This window comes from Wasmannia auropunctata, unplaced genomic scaffold (genome assembly GCF_000956235.1).
Source record: "Wasmannia auropunctata unplaced genomic scaffold, wasmannia.A_1.0 LD336023.1, whole genome shotgun sequence".
In the NCBI taxonomy this organism is placed as follows: domain Eukaryota; kingdom Metazoa; phylum Arthropoda; class Insecta; order Hymenoptera; family Formicidae; genus Wasmannia; species Wasmannia auropunctata.
Window position 1 is genome coordinate 275,099 of NW_012026867.1, and position 15,659 is coordinate 290,757.

General features: G+C 46.3%; 1 protein-coding gene across 1 annotated transcript in view; it reads right to left on the reverse strand.

Annotated features, from left to right (window-relative positions):
• The window catches only part of LOC105452961, a 94,094-nt gene that overhangs the window by 16,428 nt on the left and 62,007 nt on the right, over window positions 1-15,659 (reverse strand). The window contains exon 2 of the mRNA XM_011694528.1: window positions 10,226-10,381. Within this exon, the coding sequence (XP_011692830.1) occupies window positions 10,226-10,381 (156 nt within the window). The remainder of the gene's footprint in view (window positions 1-10,225; window positions 10,382-15,659) is intronic.

The window sequence follows — 15,659 nt, forward strand, 5'->3', positions numbered from 1 at the left end:
TGTCGCCTGTTGTGTTGATGTTGCTACTGACACGTGCAACGGGCGTGTGAGTGGCACACGCACGCGAAGTATCGGACCGCGTTGTGCGGTCCGAAACGAGCTTTCTCTGCTCCGCCACTCTCTTGGCGCCCTTCTGAATTGCCGAAGTCTTGCCGGGGCGTGTGGCTTATGCGAGATCACGAGATCGAGAAGGCACAGCTGCAAGGAGCCAGCTGGAGAACGGACCGGAAAGTTTTATGAACGATCCCGGGCCAGAATTTCTGACCGCGAAAAAAAGAAACGAGCTATCACTCCTCTCTCCTTCGCGCCGACATCTCTCCGAATGTTTTCCTGCGCCTCCTCTTGGCACACCTGCGATTCGCATGACCTTAATGTTTTCCCGAGGTCTGCTCGGAGGTTCTTCCTTGAGGAAATTGTTTACGGTTGTACGCTGGCGGGTAATACGCAGCTCGGAAACGTTTATTGGGTAAAGATTCTTATGCAAATATTCAATTTACATCTTTACACCGCAAACCATTATCGCCAGAAGTGATTCCTTCGGCGTGACTACTGTATTGACCGCGGTAAATCCTAAGAAAACTTCGACTACCGATACTTTTCCCGATATCGATCTTATACGTATAAGTAATGTCTTATTACTTGATATTAATTACTTGATTCTAATCTTGATGGTAGATCGCGATAATTATTCCCAAGGTTTTCTTCAAACGATCGTTTTACACGATAACACTAATTGCGTTTAATCAGCCACGGTAGTTAAATCCGTCTATTCGAAGACGAAAATCTCGATTTACGAGATGATACATTTATGTAACAATTGCAAACAATGACTCGCCCGTGTACGCAAGAAATGTAGAGCCAAGGCTGGTCGCCTTGGCACACAACGGAGCGCACAACCTCAGAAACCGGAAAACACTAATCGCCCGGTGTCGACGATGCGTTTTGCAACGGCAGTATGGAGTTACGCTGAAACTGCAACCGCATCGGGACAATTATTTTTCTCATTAAATACAACAACAGATACACAATCAGTGTCATGAAAACACAACCAATAACCGCTAGGGGGAACAAATTTTTATCGGCTTCTCACTCTACATATTACAAACGACACGACCGTTGCAGCTGCTGCACGATAAAGTTTTATTTATTTTAGGAATAAAAAAACTCGACATAAAATATAAATGTGCGTTTTAAAAAGATCGAAAACACTCATCTATCATCCGCAAATTATTGCCTGTATTATCTACGAATATCTCCCGCAAAAAATCGGAAATGATCTTTCGTAAATATGCGAACAGATATGCGAAGCGAACGATCCTTGAGGCGCGCCGTCCATCACTCATCGTGCAAAGTTTCGAATAGGTGTGACAGAACGAACAAAGAAACACACGCAGCGTGTATCGCACGCACCGTGCGTTAAGCCTACGTCACACTGCGCACTGAACATTAAGAATTGCGAACTAGAGATGAAAATTAACCCGTAAAGGACACCTGGATGCGAATTCGCACCAAGCGTTCTTAAAGTTTTACTTTTTCTAAAAATAAAAAAGCAAAATTAAAGCAAAATGTGTGTTTCTCAATGTAAAATTTTCTGACCAATCGATACTAATTGATTGGTAATATTAAATTTTCGAAAAAAGAACGTAATTGTTTTTAAAACTTCGTATTAAACAAAACCATTCAAAAGAGACGTAAACTTTACGAGTTAAGATTAATTTAGATTTAATCAGAGCAAAACGGATTAAAATTAAAATTATTGTTGGAACTCTAATCTTCAATTCGCAATCCTCAATCTCCCACAGCTGCATAACGTGACACGAGCTTTAAACGTGTATAACGCGTCGATGTATTATAAAATCTATGACGCTCAGCGACGTGTATTTTCGCGAAGGCTTCGAATACCAGCGCGGTCAGCTGTTCCGCAACGATCACCCGCGACAGCGCGGATCGCTTTCGAAAGGTTTCGACGTTTGCGGACGTGCATTGTGGAGGGACCTCGCGATTTCCTCGCGTGAGCATCGCGAGTTATAATGATCGCTCATTTCAAGGAGAAGCGTATTCAAGAAAGGAGCGCGTTGCGCACGTCGAATATCGTCCTTCGAGATAAAGCGACGATATAAAAAGCATAAAAGAATAGAGCATTTAACGCTGCAAAGATATGACGATCGATCGGTTATTCCGTCGAACCGATTGGCCGTTCTCGATGGACCGCAATTTCCGTCGCAAAAATGTGTGTATCGTGTAATAAGACCATAATATGGATTAGTTAAACCGTGCTAATAGCATGTTTTTAAATGTAACTGGTATCCAAACCAGTCTTTATCGTACGATTCATTTAAAGTTTTTCGTCATCACCGAGTTAGAGATTACAGCAAACAAGTTAATTAATCGAAAACTCTATATTGGTCATATTGATACATATCGAACTTGAGTTTCGTCTGTTCTAAAATAAAAACGTGACATTTATTAAAAATCTAGCAGATAAGTGTGGAGCGAAATAAAAATTTCAGTGAGAAATTTCGCGTCTATGAAAACACGTATACAGCGTGCAGAATTATTTTAGGAGTCGCGAGATGCGTCACAGGAGCCTCATTTTTAATTTCGCAAGCGTGCAACGATAATACAATTCTCTTCTCCTCAGGGCGTTCATTGCGCCTACGAAACCCGATTACAGGAATGGATTGACAGTGCCGTGCGTTCGTGAGAGATGATCAGGCACGCGCGCTGTTTCGAGAGACAGAAAGAGAGAGAGAGAGAGAGAGAGAGAGAGAGAGAGAGAGAGACCTCGGAATTCCAAGCGTATTAACCAGCGATTGATGCACGCGCATCTCGTTAACGTTCGCGCGCATATGTTGTCGGTGCTGTCGCATACGACTCGGTGCACACGACGCTTCGCGGATGCACGCCACGTAATATGCCTACGTGCGTATTTATGCGTTACACGCGTTACGCACGACTCTACGGCGACGGCGGAAGTCACGTGACGCACGCTCGCACGGCCCACCGGAAACGGCCGTCGATCGACAGACAAATGTCTGATGCGGGGACCCATTATGTAAGAAAAAGAAACGCGCCGCCGCGTAACGGCGGCCCTGACTTATTATCAGCCTTTAACGATCGGGAATCGGCGGCGAATCGTCAGAACGGTTCCATTAACCCTCGGCGTGATCCCTTCGACGCTAACGGGACACGTGTGACCTGAACGTTTCTTCAGTGCAAGATGGAACGATATTAATACCAACCGGCCATCGGCTAACTTCTGGTTCTCGCAGCGTTCCTCTTGTTCCTCGATACTGGGTAACGATAGCGGTTATCGCGCATGCTACGAAGTACCGTGATCGTGATAAGCGATAATTAACACTACAAGAAGTTATAGTTTCTTTTTTCGGAATACGATACAGTCGAACGTAGCGTCGTGATAAATTCGTCGATCAAAACCATCTCGAGCCGGTTTACGTGAAATCTACGATGACCCAATAAGTTAAACAAACCAATTCCTCTGGAAAACAAAAGATTTTAGTGAAACAGTGCTAATGTAAACGGTTTTAGAAAGTCAGTTCGTAGTTCACGCGCGTGTTAGCATGATCTTCGAGAGCGAGAAAAGAAATCGCATCGCACGATGTTTCTTCACACGAAGTTTCGACAGCTTTTATAAATTATTACAGCATATATTATATATTATAAGTTACAAATATAAAAAACACACGATAAAATATTTAATAAAAATTAAACATTCTTTCATAAAAAATACTCAGCTTAAAAAAAATTTGCATTAAAAATTAGAATATCTGAAATTGTAAGAAAGATATACAAGAAATTAATTTTTTTTCAATTGGCGGGCGTTTCTTTTATTTGCCGGAAAGAGCGGCGGATGCGCGTGGGTGCGCAAGTATTCTTTGCCACTTTGGCGTCGGTTCCACCGTGTTGGTGGGCATGGCCAGGTACATACACACAAGGACAATTTCGCTGATATCCGAAACCGGTTATCTCGCCGCGACCGCCGGGTCGGCCGCTACGACGACGACGCTACTGGTACAGTTCATCGTCCTTTTGTCGCCGTGGCTGACGACGCACACACTCGCAAATGCCCCCGTCGGTTGCGTACGCGGACGCGCAATACGTGTTTAGCACTTGCACACGTCGGCACACCGATAACGCAGCCCGGTAACCCTCGGTGGTCTTATAATTGAACCGACTAATGAATATTTATACTCCTCTCTCTCCCTCTCCCTCGGCCGATTATACGGCCGTCTGCAGAAGCGTGTTCGCACGTTGCGATAGTCGCGCGCGTTGATCGCGGATCATTAGAAATTTAAACGTCGGGAATTAGCCGCGGTCTGTCCTCGTTATGGGCGGACCGGATTTCGTGGCTTGGAGCGATGGAGAGAATAAGGGAGGAGAGGCAATTACCAGAGTCTGGGCTCCTGCCTGGTGTTTCTGAGAAAGATATTTCTAAGCTGTCCGATAGTATTCGCTTCGCACGAAAAGATGCAATTGTTTTTCCCCACCGTTCATTCTCGCATTACGTTTCTTCAGGGACAACGAAATTATTCGACCTCTGAGCGTGCGCATCCAAGCGCGACCTTAAGCTACATCGACATTAATTCCGAAAATTAAAGCGCGGTGATAACATGGCGCAATAGTGGGATTCTAGGTCGCGATCGATGCACAAACCGGTATATATTAATGTCGCTTTCCCGTGCCGGACAATTGCCGTTAATAGTGTCGGCGAAATGCAACTTCTCATTATCATCGTCACCCACATCGATCCAAAGATTGTGTGTGCGCGCGCGCGCCCACGAAACGTTCAGGCTTATAATCGAACGGATAGACGGATATATCTCCATTAGCATAGTAGTAACCACCCGAGACCCACATATGCGCGGAGTCAAAGTGCGTATGGGATAACGGTACATCGCAGCGCGCACGTGTGTGCCGAGAGAAGAAACGCCTGTGCGAGCTATGCGTTTCCGCGTGGTCGCTGATGAGATTCGACAAAGTAACCGATACATGGCTAATCAGACGACCGTTCATTGTTGACAGCGTTGAAAAACACGAAAATCCATCTACCGTAATCTAGCGTGACCTGATTGTATCGGCGAAAAATCTCACGTGCGGACATTCGGCACAAATTTTATTTTCGCGCGAATTGTATGTATGTATAATTATAATTGTTAATTTTAATTTAATTTTAAAATTAAAAGAACGAAATTATATCAATTTCTAAGATATGAGTAAGAAATAATAAGAAATAAAATAACGTTAAATAAATTGCGATTTCAGAGAAGAAAATCTTTACGGCAATCTCTGGAAATCGCCTGTTTTTCGCTCGGCGCATCAACCGAATATATTTTCTATTGCGGCAAATTGCTTCGTAGAAAGCGAGGATATATTTCATGCCTGCTGGCTGCGTGCAAAAGGCTCGCAAGTGAACTATAATGAACACCGATGGCGGTGCCGATTGTTTCGCGGTGACATAAAGGCGTCGCATTGTCTCCCGTTTAGCAAGAAAGATCGCGACGGGGATAATTATCAAATACGGAATCGTGTCTCAATTCCTTGCTTGATTGTGAGTCTTGATATTTATTCGTTCCTCATGTACGAGTGCCACAAGTAAATTACAAGACAGAGATGAGAATATTGTATTAACAATAGGATATAAGTGTCACGTGCGTTACGCAAGAACAGTGCGGAGAGAGGAAGGGACAAGTAAAATAACAGTTTCTCTCGCGGAACATGACACTGGCGTCCCACTCGTAGTTGTATTTAAGCGTGCGATTGTAATTTCGTCAGCACTCGAGTAAAATTGCTTGGGAATGATCTCCTTAGCGACCGTAAACTCAAGCGGCTAATAATCGTGCGGTAAGAGAGAACCGATAATAAGGCCGTTTCTCTTCGGTCGGCCGATATCGATGGTAATTTCTCTCCCCGTTTGTCGCCCTCGGTTTCACACCCCGGCAGAGCCATAAGACAGGGAAGGCGACGTCGACCGGGGCAGACGAGTTACCCCGTAAGTTAAGCGGAGTGCCGCCTTGTAGTGACTCTCGCGCCTGCTAATCCCGGCATTGTGTTACTTTCGCCTAGGATCGTTAACATCGGGGCAGCCCGCACGTAGCATATTTATGCTATCGCGAAATACAATGTGAGGCGATCGGGTTACGCCCGCGCCGCCTTGTGCACGCTTATGTTTCTCGCTAAGGCTTCTTACGGTCGTATGACGTGCGTGCGTTATTGTAGCAAGCAAACCACGGCTTTATCAACTTGCGTACTGAATCCTTGATGTCGGGTTTAACGCAGTCGAATTGCAAACAATCGGCTGTCTGCGACGTCAAAGCGCACGTCGCGTAAGCACTGCGAATTTAATTAACGAGAGAGATAAAGAGAGAAACGCACCATTTGCATTCGCGATTTGCTACGACTTCGTTTTTGGATCGTCGAAATCAAAGGTTTTCATGGCACAAATTACAAATTCACAATATATACACAATATACACGAGACTGCAAAGCGAATCAAAATGGCAAATAAAATTTGCCAACAATTTAATCATCACGGACGTCACAACAATGTAAAAGAATAAAAGTATGCGGAGCATGCGAAACAATGCGTAAAATTTTTGCTCCAAATTAAATCGATTTCTTGGTGAATCGTTCATCAATTCGAATTTGATTTCTGTTATTGCAGGAAAAAAACAACTTCGTCAGTATTCACCTACAATTCGATATTCAGCCTCGAATTAAGAACTGCAACCGATACGAAAATGAGTATGAAATTATTATTTCTGCTTTCTCGTATTATATCATGAGCATGATAGACGTAACGGAGTCACTCCTACATACAGAATAGGACACCCTCTAATTGTGATTAGAGCAATCGGCGGTGCACCGGCGAGGTGTACCGATATGTCAACGAGGAATCCGAAACAATCGTTGATACACAAACATTACCGGCAAACCGCATACGATTACATAACATACATACGCCCAGGCATTCCTCGCTCGATTTTAAAGAGCACACACGCGGCATTTGCACGGATGAGGTAGCTCGGATTCAATTGCATTGACGTTTACGCGCGCGTAAATAATTTAATTTATCTAAATGAAGCTCAAATTAATAATAAATTATCTCTCGCGAACTGCGCGCACCGCCGGCATCCAATGTTCCGATCGAACGATCCACACACATCGAATCGCCCGGTTACGATCACGGTCGATTCCGCGATTCCGCGTGAAGTCCCGCGAGACCTGCAAACCTATCCGACGAGTTACGCATAAATTATCGATTACGAGAGATCGTAGCTCCTTTACGTACATAAGTGCCTATATACTACGCAAGAATATTTGTACACATTAATTAGATTACATCGTAAAATACTTGAATTACCAGTTGTGTAAGACTTCTGTACCGTATTAGCATGTAAAAGCGGCAGAAAATGGAGTTCTTAAACAAAAAGTTAAAGACATTCAATCTGAGATTACAGAGCGGTACGCCTACGAGCCGTTATTTTTCCGATTAGCCAGTATTTATGGCCTTATCTTTGTTACGCCACACCACTCGACGATGTCTCGCGGAGACAGTGAGTCATGTCTTGTTCCGAAAAGGGCACCGATACGCGCGAGCCATTTATGTCGAAGACCATCCCCTGAAGCTTCCTAAAGAAGAGCCTTCATAATCGACGTATCCTTATTGTAAGACTCCGGATCAATATCTATTAGCAATATATTTGATTACTGTACTGATACTATTAATAACATTATTCATCGGAGAACCGCCGATGTGAAAAGCGTATGACACGAACGCGAAAACAGTTTTGACGTTATCAGTAAATCCGAGATATTACTACCGTGACTAGGAGAGCGACCGAAGAAGAAAAAGATGGAAAAAAAAATCGAACGAAGGCAAAACGTAAAGACTACGTAATTACTCTGTCAGGTGAGCGCGCCAATGAAACGAGCGCGTCAATCCGCGCCTCGAGTCGGCTGCGGGCTGGCTAATGAGCGCTTTCGTTTTACAAAATGACGGTAACCGGAGAGGCGAACGTTGGCTTTCGCGCCCGCCGCAGAGTTGCACAAGCGTAATACAACAATTAGCTGCAAATCCCGCGCGCTCGCCGGGACTTTCTAAATTCACGTATACGAATTGGTTCGACAGCACGATAAACCGCGACGCGGTACACGCCGCATCGCGTGCGACGCTCCGTAAAGTAACAGTGCGTGTATGCGCATTTCTTTTTTTCCTGCAGCGTGCAGCTTCATCTCCGAGAGGAGATCTGCATGCAGATGTAAGCGCATTAAAACGCGTGGCAACAATCCGCGCGAGGTAAAAAGTATCCGCTCGCTCCCCTCCCGCGTATACAAACGTGTACTTGTGCACGAACCGTTTCTGAAAAACCGCGACGCGCATGAGAGATCGCGATCGCGTATATAGTTGCGCAAGGAAATCCGATCGTCTCGGTCACGTAATGGACTCGCGAAAAAAGGCGCCGGGCATTAAGGGAGACAAACGACGGTGACGTGGCGATTTGTCCTACGTGCAGGAGAGGCGCAAGAAATAATATAGCGGCCGGAATCGAGGCCGCGACAGGCGCGTAATGACAGTTCGGGTGAACAAATTAACCAAGTGACGGCCATCGGGCACGGCAGCGGGCCGCTAGAAAGGCGACTTTTTGTGAGCCCTTAATGAGCGTTTGGCGAGGCGATTAATACGCGTCGGATGGAGCGATCGACTCTGCGGTCGGTGGCGGCGGCGATATCAATATCGTTGACGCGATACCAACAAATTACGTCTTATGAAGAAAAACGCTGGTTTGTAAATTAAATTAAGAAAAGGAGGTTCACTAAGAGAAAAATGATACGCTATCTCGAGATCATTCGATTCGTTTAAATGAATGTTGGTGTTTGTATTCCTCAAGATATTGATTTCAATTCGGGGAAGACGCGCTTCTAATTGCTTCGCGACCGTCATAGATACGATAGTATGCGGTAATTCTACCCGGTCATTTTGCGCGCCAAATGACGACGAAATCGCGCGCAAGAAATTGAGTACCGTTTCAGCTCGTTCGTGACGGCTTCGTCGAAACGGCAATGGAACAAGACAATCGCTGTGCAGCGTGCGCACGTCAAAGACACAATTTATCGCGACCTAACAGGTAGCCCGACGGCAACAATTTTCAATTAGTTCCATCCGAGTAGTCGTTGCGGGCGAGTCCGCGCGGCGACCGCTTCTCTGTCTGTGGCAGAGAATTTTTGCCTCCCACCCCGTAAATCCTCGATAAAACCGTTAAACAAAAATCGCGACTAGCCGCGCCGCGGGTTTTGCCGCGATCGCCCCACCGATACAGCGCGAGTTCCACTCTATAAATTTATGCGAATACCCGATAAACGCATCGCATACGGTCGCACGTCTCGACGCGCCGAGGCACAATTTTCCTCGTTAACAATGGTCAATAAAATCCTACGTGCGTGTGCCCCGGTGATAACACCGGACGAATCGTGCGATTCCCGATCGCGATTCATCGCGGCGAAGTTTCTTTCATCCCGTCGCGCGCGCAGTTGTTCCGCTTTCGCGGCGCACCGTTTCCCGAACAAAGGCGCGAGCGGAGGCAAGCGGAGGCATGAAGTTTCGCGTTCACGGATGCTGATTAACGATCGCCCGCGATCCATCGTACTTCTTCCTTTCTGTTTACATCACAGATAAATGGCGAGTCTTTGTCAAAAAGTATCGGACTCGTGACGTGTTGATGGGAGGCGCGGGGGACTGAAAAATCTCGAGACACGAGGTGGACTGCACTTTCGTCGATCAGGTTGCTCGTCGTGCGCACGCAGCGCGGACGCGCGACTCTGTTTTCATGCGGCCGGTGCGACAGGGGCAGAAGTAGAACTAAACTGTAAACGGTACTTCATGGCTACGTCCAATAAGTCATGCACTGAATAATGTCATGTGCCTGTGCGAGCGCACACAGGCGTAAAGGCTCGTAAAGGTATTGCAAGGCGGAAAGGCTGGGCCGATTCCACCGCGCGCGCAGCGCGCTGGGCCCACCCGATCGCGAATGCGAGCGGATTAATGGGCAATAAATTCAAGCGCAGGACCGGTTAATTATCCAAGTCATCTACGAAGGCACGGAATGACGTATCGCCCGGCTACGATCAATACGCAAGAATCTCTCTCGCGCTTTCTCTCTTTCTCTCTGTCTCGTCCTATCCGACGATCCGCGTTGTTGTAACTTACCTCGTGAGATACGGGGTTGTTTTTATTACGGCCGGTGTTGGATGCGTTATTAATGGAGGAGAGCGTGGTGAGGGTCGCCGTGCCGACGCCACCGACGGTTTTCTCGCTGACCTTCGTACCAGCACCGCCGACATCCTTGTGTAACGTTCCAGGACTCTGTAATCAGAAGGAACGGGCGTTGGTTATAATGAGCTCTGACATGCAGTTTTTTTTTTTTCTAAATAATGAATTTTTTTACGACACAGTTCGTATTCGATATAATATACGTTACGTAACTTGTTGCACTAGATAACTTTACCATAAATGCTTTATAAAAATTGTAGAACTCGTTAATATGGTCAAACGTCTTTTAACGTGCATCCTCTCACGATATACCTCCCGTTACGAACTTGGTTGAGAAATAATCTATCAGCATTCGCGCTTGAAGAAACAATTATCAATTAACCGACCCACATCTTCGCTGGTACATTAAGGCCAGCCGCGCAGCGGAAATAAAAACTGCAGTCATCTTACGTTTCCTCCCGAAGTTCCGCCCGCTATCTCGACGGCCTTCGTCGCGCTTCGCCACTGAATTACTTCGATATTCCGCCCAGACTACTAATGGCGCGAGATCTCTTTTCGAGACTCGCCCATTTTCGCCTCTACACCGCACAATCCTCGAGTCCACCCGCTTCCCTTTCTTGGCCGCGCAGACCAAACACACGCGATTTAGCAATCGGAGACAAAGCGTTAACGTGGGTGGCTTCGGGCGCAAGCCGAGCCGCGCGTCGGTGTCAGGCGGGACACGTGTGCGGATGCGCATCGCTGCACGTGTGCTTGCCTGTGAGCGTGCGCGTCCGCGATATGCGGCCGATAAATGCACCGAAGAAATGACGCCGCGGGCGATTACGATTCCGACGCTGCGCTCTCATTCATCCTGCGAGCCTCTTCGATAGGATCACGACTCCAGTTGTGTTTGATACCCGGTGATAAATAAATCCTACAGCTTTGTTCCCTCTTGGAAAGCTGTTTTTTTTTAATTGCTCCGCGATTGTTTAAATTACTATACATGTTTAAGAGAGATTCGTCACCATCCCCAATATTTCGAGATTCTTACAGCGCTCGATTCGAGGAGGTAGATATATAGATACTCGTTGCAGATAAATAATGCAGTTTTCGTGGGCGGAACGAAATCAGGCTAGTGGAACGGAGGAGCGAAAAAATATCGATGAGTCGCGTCGCGGCGCGCTTTTCCGCATAAATAACGCGGCGTTCGCGACGAAGTCGGAAAAATCGACGGTCGTCTCGGCGCGACGTAGAACAATCGGACGGCTGGGGACACGGTTTTGCCTTGCAAACAATGTAAGAATAATTAAAGCTCGTCTCGTTAGTGTCGGACAATGGAGCGCGATAGATTCGCCTCGCTGCAAATGTGGCACGGCGCGTGCGTGCAAACGCGCATATCGCCGCAAATGGTGCATCCAACGGCCGCGCCGACGGATCGAAGTCACGTTTTTGTAAAACTTCGAAGGATGGAGAATCATCTGAAAAGTGTGCGGATTCTCGCGTCGTATTTATTCCGAATTGGATCGGCCAAGACGTCTTCCTCGCGACTTGCAAAAAGAGCATCGCCGCTACGTGGCCACGATGAGAATTAACTGTAAGCCCGTAACGGTTCAAAGGCGGCGCACTCATTACAGACGATTTATAATTCGCCATCGGGATCTACGGAACGTTTTATAAACGGTGCAGTGACCCCGCGGCTAATGCGCAGTGACAGAAATCGATGTATTCTTAGGGCCGGCGAGTCCGCCCCTAATTATACGCGAGTCTATAATTATGTATTGATGTTTAATTGGAGGACGACCCTGGATCCCGAGGAAAATAAAAAACAAAAAATCTCCGTTGCATAAGGAACGCGGTCAAGAACCTACGCGATCTCATCAAGTACGTAGATGGGGAGACTCACTTCCATCGGCTCTACTCAACAATGGAAAATAGGTCCAACAGGCCTAGGCTTCCATTTAGGTGGAGCCGAGATTCGTGCCGCTAAAGGAAACTCCAATTAGCGAACTCTCGACTACGCTGTATACCCTTAATATCAAGACGAGTCAATAAGATTTCAAACGTGTGCGCTGAATTAAATTCGTGATAAATTTTTGTATGCAATAAACAATTTACATTGTTACTGATGTTATCGCGTCCGGGGAGGAAAAGGGAAGTAGTGTAGACTAAGCTGGAACTAACACTTGCGTTCACGCGCATGCGACACGCGCGAAATGAGCAAGACCCGTTTATCATGTAACCCAAGCTTTATTTAAACCGAATACAGGGAGCGGTAATCAGAAACCGAAACCGTCACACATCCGTAAGCGGTGACAGCTCCGGTCGAGGCTCTCTTCTGTTGTTTACACCCGGACGGTTGGGACAGAAATCGATTTTCTTTGAAATTGTAGATTTTCTCTGGTCTAGCTGGGGAGACACGAGCAAACGAAACTTCATGAGCGCAACAGTAATTTAAATTCAATAAGTAAAATATATTCAATTATAATGCATATGTATTACATGATTGGCTGACTTTACTTGTAACTGCTAAGTCATTTTAATGCTAAATGTGAGGGTCAGAATACGAATCTATGACATAGGCGGGACAGGAAGTCACGGGGAAACTGTAGGGAGGAGGAAAAGAGCAACGCAGTAAGTTCGTTAGACCTGCCTGTTTCGTTCCATTGTCAATGTCACATCAGCGGACACAACCTTGTGTCACTGTACGGATGGCAGGTCAACGCACGTATCTACGCAACGGTGCGCGTACTTTTTCTACAAAATCAATACTATAGTCAATTGCACGTGGCAACATTCGTTTTAGCCTTTCTCTTCAACGGACGATAGAAATGTGAATAGCGTATATGAAAATACTCGAAAAGAAAATCGTCGAGGAAAGTCATGAACTCCTAAGTTCGCCAATCGATTCCCGTAGCAGAACTTTCTTCCGAATATAGTCGCGATTATCCGTTAATAAAAAACGCTTCCTCACAATGTATTCATAAATGTATTCATAAATTATTGAAGATGTGACAAATCGTGCGAAAAATTACTGTCGAGATATTAAAATATTAACGTGGACTTTTTTCATTATCGCTACTTCACGATTAACTCACTCGACAGATGGCCGAATTTTCAATCTGCACGATTACGGGAAACCGCTGATACCTGAGATGGATTCTCTTTGCCTTAGGTCAACCTTAATGGTTAAGGAGGGGCCGTACAAAGTGAATAGACGAAGTTCGACCCTTCGAGAGGGTCACGAACAGATATATCGGAGCAAAAAGTGCAGGAGAATTGTGTGGGTGAAGAGAAGTGGAGAAACAGGAAGGCGTAAAAGGGGGAAAGCTTAAATTTCAAGTAACTGAATGCGTGAGAAGTACCAGGACCCGCTAGTTCTATTTAGATTATCCACATAATGCATGACTGATGTAGCCCCAGCGGAGTGAGAGACGACGACACAAAACCCCGTAGAGGATCCTTTTGTGACGAACAGAAAGCGTATGAAAGAGGGATAAATTTAGGATTCTATACTGTATCATAACGGAAGATGTAAAATGTCCTACTTTAGATCGCTCGCTAGATGGATAACAGTGAATAAGAATTATATAAAAATTTACAATAGTCATCTGAGAATAAAAAAAAAAAGAAAAACTTATTTAGAAGAAAGAAGAGAAAGAGAGAGAAAGAAGGGAAGCGAGGCTTCTGTGACTAAAAAGAATTGAAAAATTAGTGATTGATCCTGATTTTATCTGGGCAACACATGGGCGAACGTGTCGCAAGGCAAAATTCGTGCGCATATAAATAGTGGTAGGCAGAGAGAAGAGAAGAAAAAGAAGACATACGATAAAGTTGGACACTCTCTCATCCACCCAGCGCGGCACCCTATCATTACGCTCGCTCAGGGGCAAACCTTAATCTCGGGACTTCGTGGCTCTCGATTTTTCTCGGGGCACCTGGCTGCACGCCGTGGCCGGGCCCCGGCGCACCTAGTGATAGCGGGCAGGTGAACAGATTTGCCAAACCTGCATGCATATACACCAAGAGGACCGATCGGCGCTGGCACACACCGGCTCGTCGAGGTTTCGTCGACCTCGCGCGCGCAGGCCAATCCGAACGCGTGGAGAATCATTTTATATGTATACCTGCGCCACGGACGCATGCATGCATGCACGCACGCACGCACGCACACACGGAACACGCGAACACGTGCAGGTCAGCAGATGTATCTCGTATCTGGCACCTGCCAACCTGCATCGGCACAAAGACTTAGACTTAGGGCAGCAGCTGCAGCTGTCCGCGCTGTTTCTCCTGCGAGAGAAAACGAGATTTTCGTAATGAATGCCCCACCTTGCCTGCATGTAATCTTATAACGCGCCGCTCGGCTGGAATATTATCCGCACGAATAAAGATAGCCGCTGTATTATTTACAGCGAGTCCCTTGCCCTAAATAAATTAAAATTGACGATAATGACGTCCGTAACTGCGCATCGCGACGGAGTTCGTAATAAGGTTCGGAATTCCGCAAGCCTCTCACGTGCTCTCGGAATATTCAACCTTGATGACTGTTCATCCCGCGGTAATCGGGATGACGAGCACGACGATGCCCGGAGATGCATTACAATTTCGCGAGTTCTCGCGCCGCGACATTTAGCGGAACGGAATTTTTCCGTCGTTTTTTTTTTCTCCTTCGCATCACCGAGCGCATCACCCTCGGCCCCGCGGAATCCTTAGGAATCCCGAGCGACGCCTCGGCCATATCGAACTCGATAACTCATCCTTCGACAAAAGTCCGCCGTGAGCGGCCGAGATACGAGAAGCACGGGAGCAAATTTCATCAATCTTTTAACATGTCGAAAGCGCGCCAGAAGAATACGACGCGAAAATTACGCCTGAGAGATTACATTTTAAAATTACACTAAATTACACCGCCGCAATTACGCCGCCGATCGCGGTGGCATACTTGTAACGAGAAAGAAAAAAAAACCGTTTATATCGAGCTAACAATGTTAGTGAAACAGTAATTTCAGAGCAGCTTTCCACGGATAGCTTTCCAATTATTAAGCGTTGTCGGTTCGCTTTTACTCGCGAGAGAGAGATGCGAAGTTCGGTCCGTGGAAGCGGCGAGGCAGTCAGTTATTGTCGGCCGGGAGAATTTTTCCCGCGTCGCACAATGGCAAAACGATTACTCGAGTGACGTCCGCACCGCGATATCGATCGTGGGGGCAAAAATCGCGGGTCAAGGACGCTCGAACGAGCAAAACGTGAACCTACTGGCACCGCTGCACGAGGATAAATCGATCGATCAATAAAGCGACGTGAATTACTTTTTCTGCGGTGGTTGATCTGGAGCACCGCAATACTTGTTTTTCCAAACAGATCTGTGCAAAAATCACGTGCACGATCGTGT